Source organism: Scyliorhinus canicula, chromosome 13 (genome assembly GCF_902713615.1).
Source record: "Scyliorhinus canicula chromosome 13, sScyCan1.1, whole genome shotgun sequence".
Taxonomy (NCBI): domain Eukaryota; kingdom Metazoa; phylum Chordata; class Chondrichthyes; order Carcharhiniformes; family Scyliorhinidae; genus Scyliorhinus; species Scyliorhinus canicula.
In genome coordinates this window covers 127,640,181-127,646,180 of record NC_052158.1, presented here as the reverse complement: position 1 = coordinate 127,646,180, position 6,000 = coordinate 127,640,181, and the positions used below count along the sequence as shown (strand labels likewise).

The 6,000-nt window shown below is 52.5% G+C and overlaps 1 protein-coding gene across 1 annotated transcript in view; it reads right to left on the bottom strand.

The window, feature by feature from the left end:
• Positions 1–795: 795 nt before the first annotated feature.
• The window catches only part of LOC119975647 (latent-transforming growth factor beta-binding protein 2-like), a 55,662-nt gene continuing 50,457 nt past the window's right edge, over positions 796–6,000 (bottom strand). Inside the window, exons 15-18 of the mRNA XM_038815429.1 lie at positions 3,727–4,032; positions 3,550–3,663; positions 1,274–1,295; positions 796–928 (exon numbers count right to left, since the gene is read on the bottom strand). Coding sequence (XP_038671357.1) covers positions 796–928; positions 1,274–1,295; positions 3,550–3,663; positions 3,727–4,032 — 575 coding nt within the window. The remainder of the gene's footprint in view (positions 929–1,273; positions 1,296–3,549; positions 3,664–3,726; positions 4,033–6,000) is intronic.

The window sequence follows — 6,000 nt, the reverse complement described above, 5'->3', positions numbered from 1 at the left end:
ACCAGCATAGCCTCTCTGGCTCTTTTTTTCCGCGATGTCGGCCAACCACCCATCCTATGCCCCATCCCGCAAACATGCCCCCCCCCCCCCCCCTCCACCCAACATGCCTGGCCCATACACATCCAGCCATGAACTCGTGCCTGGGTCCCATCCTCTGGGTGATCGAAGGTTGACCATTGCGTCTTGTGGTGCAGCCTTCCGCAGTGCTCAAGAACAGTGTCCATGGAACAAGCTGCGATTGTGATGTGATTGAAATGAGCCCCACATGTTACATGGGACGGCCACCCACGGTGATCCACTTGGGATGTGTGAAGTGCTCTGTTAACCATGATTGCCAATATCCAATTAGCAATAGAGTTCAGCCGCGTGCTCAAAGGCCTCTACAGTCAGATTGAGTGATGGGTGGTCAGTGGGGCAGACTGGCAGGGGCTGATGTTGCCCCCAAGTGCAGGAACACACAGTCCAGGTGTTGGCATGGCAGACCGGTGCATGTCCGCACGCCCCCAACCGGGGCTGCACCCCCCCCCACCCTCACCCCCCTCCCCCCCATCCCCCCCCTCAACTGCAGTACCTGAATTAGTTGGAGTTGGCGTGGTGGGTAAATTGGATGAAGTAATTCTGGGGATTGCAGTACCCGAATTGGGTGTAATTGAATTTGTGGGTATTTGGCTTGAAGTAATTCCGGGTGTTGACGTAACTGAAGTAGTTGTAATTGGAGTTGTGGGTATTTTGCTTGAAGTAATTCCGGGTGTTGAAGTTGTTGTGTGAATTCCTGTGGTTGTCGGACTGACTGTCTTAGATGGTGTAACTGAAGGAACTGTTGCTCTGGTTGTACTTGTTTTTGAGGTTTCCTCTGTTCTTGTCATTATACTGTCTGTTGAGGGTACACGTGACGATGTAGGACTCAATGTCGAAATGGTGGGAAGACCTGTAAAGTATTTCAATGTATAATTACTTCAATGTTGAAAGATCCAAAATACAAGGTTTTAGGGAAATTAAGGCTCTGATCAAAGAGGTACATTTTGAGGAGGTATTGAAGCAAGCGGTCAAAAGTGTGGGATGTATTAATTAGGAAACTAGAGAAGGTTTCAATATTAGGCATGCAGAGGAATGTGCAGATGAGAAAATGGGCACCGGAGGAAGTTCAGAACGAAAAACAGTGGAACTGAAATCAAAATCGCTGAAGTATCCAAAAGGTTAACTCAGTGAGGTAATAATTATAATCTTTATTATTGTCACAAGTTGGCTTACGTTAACACTGCAAAGAAGTTACTGTGAAAATGTAAGCTTTGCAGCTGGAGAAAAACAATCTTGTTGATGTATGTACAGGGCAGCCTGGGACGAAGCGGCAGTGGCCATTAGCTCGGGAAGCCAATAAGGACTGGACTTGAGTGTGACAAGACGGTTAATGACCTACACCTATAAGCACGGGAAAGGTGACACCCCTCTGTGTTTGTGCAGGACAAGCTCTCCCAAAATCACCCGCCCATACCGGCAGAGAAGGGTGCTGGATGTGAGAATCCTCACAACCTTGGCGGAACGGGCCCTGGAGGTTACAGGGGGTGGTCGAGGATAGTGCGGTCACCAATGCGGAGCTCGACGCATGCCGCAGAGGTGAGGATCCACCGGACCCCACCCGGATGGCCTGTCTCATGTGAATTGTTATTGCCATACAGACTGACCCATCTCTCCGACTGACATATTCATTTGCCGGCAGGCCCTCCAACTGACGGCGTCGAGCCATCCGGCGTGGTCCCCTCCACTCTCTCCCATGTGACCAACTCAAAGGAGGGCTCCGAGGATGCCACAGCCTATGCATCACAGCTGTCACCCCCAGCTCAAAAATATGTAACTCAGTGGGAAACGTTAGTGGACATGCTTTTGGGACACATTCTGGTGAGCACTACACAGTCGCTGATGTACATCAGGCGCAGGCAGGAATGCAAAGGCGAGACAGCAGTCGGAGGGCTGCTGGATCCCAGGACACAGCTGGGTCCCAGTCAGATACTGAGCCTTTGCAACAGGTTTAATGGAGGCTGATGGAGACGCTGGGGAGCGGTCGGAACTGCCAGAGGGAGATGTCAGCGACACTCCAGGTCCAATTGGCCATTTGGAAAAGTTCCAGAGACTACAGGCGCAGGAGATGTCACCGGCTATACATTGCATCGAGGCCAACACTGCTAGGTAAACAGCTGCAGTTGCGCACCTGGTGCACTATGTCGGCAGCACGAGTGAAGGTCTCCAAGGCATCGCGCAGGCGGAGAAGGCCATGGCTGAGGGCCTTGGCAGAATGTACAACTTACATGTCCTATTCTCAGATGGGAATGGCCGAGACGGTGCAAAGTTGTTCCTGACACAGGTGGGCATTGTCGAGACACTACAGAGCATGGCCCAATCACTGAGGAACATTGCCAATGGCGTTGACACCATGATGCAGACATTGGGGAGATGACGCAGGGGCAGACGGGGCTCAAAGCAGCTGCCCCTCCTTCCCGTGGTGAACCCCAGGGCCCTATTGACACTGGCCGGGAGAAGGGGGCGCTAATTGGTGCCCAGGTAACATCCTATGCACTGGTGATGGTGGGCACCAGCTACCCTGCATTTCACCCCTCTTATGAGGCAGCGTCTTGCACCTAGAACAGGGCGGCATGTCTGTGCATGTGCCACCGACAAGTGTGGAGGAGGCCTCTGGCCCCAGAGGACGGGCATTGAAGGCCACGGGACGTAGTAAGCAGTTGGCTGCCTCCACCTCTGATGTGCTTCCTGCGGACACAACTAGACATAGCGGTGGAGCAAGGACGGCCAAGTACATCGAGCATCACTGAGGGGAGGGGGTGTGTACTTTGGGGGTAAGGGGAACGTGTGTTGGAAGGGGGCAAGAGAGGGAGGGTGGGGATAGTGGGGTGGGGAATAGTGGAGCAGTGGTGTACGCTAGTATGAGGATCATTAAAATAACCTCACCACAACCAGCATAGCCTCTCTGGCTCTTTTTTCCGCGATGTCGGCCAACCACCCATCCTATGCCCCATCCCGCAAACATGCCCCCCCCCCCCCCCCCCCCCCCCCGCCACCCAACACGCCTGGCCCATACACATCCGGCCATGAACTCGTGCCTGGGTCCCATCCTCTGGGTGATCGAAGGTTGACCATTGCGTCTTGTGGTGCAGCCTTCCGCAGTGCTCAAGAACAGTGTCCATGGAACAAGCTGTGATTGGGATGTGATTGAAATGAGCCCCACATGTTACATGGGACGGCCACCCACGGTGATCCACTTGGGATGTGTGAAGTGCTCTGTTAACCATGATTGCCAATATCCAATTAGCAATAGAGTTCAGCCGCGTGCTCAAAGGCCTCTACAGTCAGATTGAGTGATGGGTGGTCAGTGGGGCAGACTGGCAGGGGCTGATGTTGCCCCCAGTGCAGGAACACACAGTCCAGGTGTTGGCATGGCAGACCGGTGCATGTCCGCACGCCCCCAACCGGGGCTGCACCCCCCCCCCCCCACCCTCAACTCCCTCCCCCCCATCCCCCCCCCCTCAACTGCAGTACCTGAATTAGTTGGAGTTGGAGTGGTGGGTAAATTGGATGAAGTAATTCTGGGGATTGCAGTACCCGAATTGGGTGTAATTGAATTTGTGGGTATTTGGCTTGAAGTAATTCCGGGTGTTGACGTAACTGAAGTAGTTGTAATTGGAGTTGTGGGGAAATTGCTTGAAGTAATTCCGGGTGTTGACGTAACTGAAGTAGTTGTAATTGGAGTTGTGGGTAAATTGCTTGAAGTAATTCCGGGTGTTGACGTAACTGAAGTAGTTGTAATTGGAGTTGTGGGTATTTTGCTTGAAGTAATTCCGGGTGTTGAAGTTGTTGTGTGAATTCCTGTGGTTGTCGGACTGACTGTCTTAGATGGTGTAACTGAAGGAACTGTTGCTCTGGTTGTACTTGTTTTTGAGGTTTCCTCTGTTCTTGTCATTATACTGTCTGTTGAGGGTACACGTGACGATGTAGGACTCAATGTCGAAATGGTGGGAAGACCTGTAAAGTATTTCAATGTATAATTACTTCAATGTTGAAAGATCCAAAATACAAGGTTTTAGGGAAATTAAGGCTCTGATCAAAGAGGTACATTTTGAGGAGGTATTGAAGCAAGCGGTCAAAAGTGTGGGATGTATTAATTAGGAAACTAGAGAAGGTTTCAATATTAGGCATGCAGAGGAATGTGCAGATGAGAAAATGGGCACCGGAGGAAGTTCAGAACGAAAAACAGTGGAACTGAAAATCAAAATCGCTGAAGTATCCAAAAGGTTAACTCAGTGAGGTAATAATTATAATCTTTATTATTGTCACAAGTTGGCTTACGTTAACACTGCAAAGAAGTTACTGTGAAAATGTAAGCTTTGCAGCTGGAGAAAAACAATCTTGTTGATGTATGTACAGGGCAGCCTGGGACGAAGCGGCAGTGGCCATTAGCTCGGGAAGCCAATAAGGACTGGACTTGAGTGTGACAAGACGGTTAATGACCTACACCTATAAGCACGGGAAAGGTGACACCCCTCTGTGTTTGTGCAGGACAAGCTCTCCCAAAATCACTCGCCCATACCGGCAGAAGGGTGCTGGATGTGAGAATCCTCACAACCTTGGCGGAACGGGCCCTGGAGGTTACAGGGGGTGGTCGAGGATAGTGCGGTCACCAATGCGGAGCTCGACGCATGCCGCAGAGGTGAGGATCCACCGGACCCCACCCGGATGGCCTGTCTCATGTGAATTGTTATTGCCATACAGACTGACCCATCTCTCCGACTGACATATTCATTTGCCGGCAGGCCCTCCAACTGACGGCGTCGAGCCATCCGGCGTGGTCCCCTCCACTCTCTCCCATGTGACCAACTCAAAGGAGAGCTCCGAGGATGCCACAGCCTATGCATCACAGCTGTCACCCCCAGCTCAAAAATATGTAACTCACTGGGAAACGTTAGTGGACATGCTTTTGGGACACATTCTGGTGAGCACTACACAGTCGCTGATGTACATCAGGCGCAGGCAGGAATGCAAAGGCGAGACAGCAGTCGGAGGACTGCTGGATCCCAGGACACAGCTGGGTCCCAGTCAGATACTGAGCCTTTGCAACAGGTTTAATGGAGGCTGATGGAGACGCTGGGGAGCGGTCGGAACTGCCAGAGGGAGATGTCAGCGACACTCCAGGTCCAATTGGCCATTTGGAAAAGTTCCAGAGACTACAGGCGCAGGAGATGTCACCGGCTATACATTGCATCGAGGCCAACACTGCTAGGTAAACAGCTGCAGTTGCGCACCTGGTGCACTATGTCGGCAGCACGAGTGAAGGTCTCCAAGGCATCGCGCAGGCGGAGAAGGCCATGGCTGAGGGCCTTGGCAGAATGTACAACTTACATGTCCTATTCTCAGATGGGAATGGCCGAGACGGTGCAAAGTTGTTCCTGACACAGGTGGGCATTGTCGAGACACTACAGAGCATGGCCCAATCACTGAGGAACATTGCCAATGGCGTTGACACCATGATGCAGACATTGGGGAGATGACGCAGGGGCAGACGGGGCTCAAAGCAGCTGCCCCTCCTTCCCGTGGTGAACCCCAGGGCCCTATTGACACTGGCCGGGAGAAGGGGGCGCTAATTGGTGCCCAGGTACCATCCTATGCACTGGTGATGGTGGGCACCAGCTACCCTGCATTTCACCCCTCTTATGAGGCAGCGTCTTGCACCTAGAACAGGGCGGCATGTCTGTGCATGTGCCACCGACAAGTGTGGAGGAGGCCTCTGGCCCCAGAGGACGGCTGCCACGGGCATTGAAGGCCACGGGACGTAGTAAGCAGTTGGCTGCCTCCACCTCTGATGTGCTTCCTGTGGACACAACTAGACATAGCGGTGGAGCAAGGACGGCCAAGTACATCGAGCATCACTGAGGGGAGGGGGTGTGTACTTTGGGGGTAAGGGGAACGTGTGTTGGAAGGGGGCAAGAGAGGGAG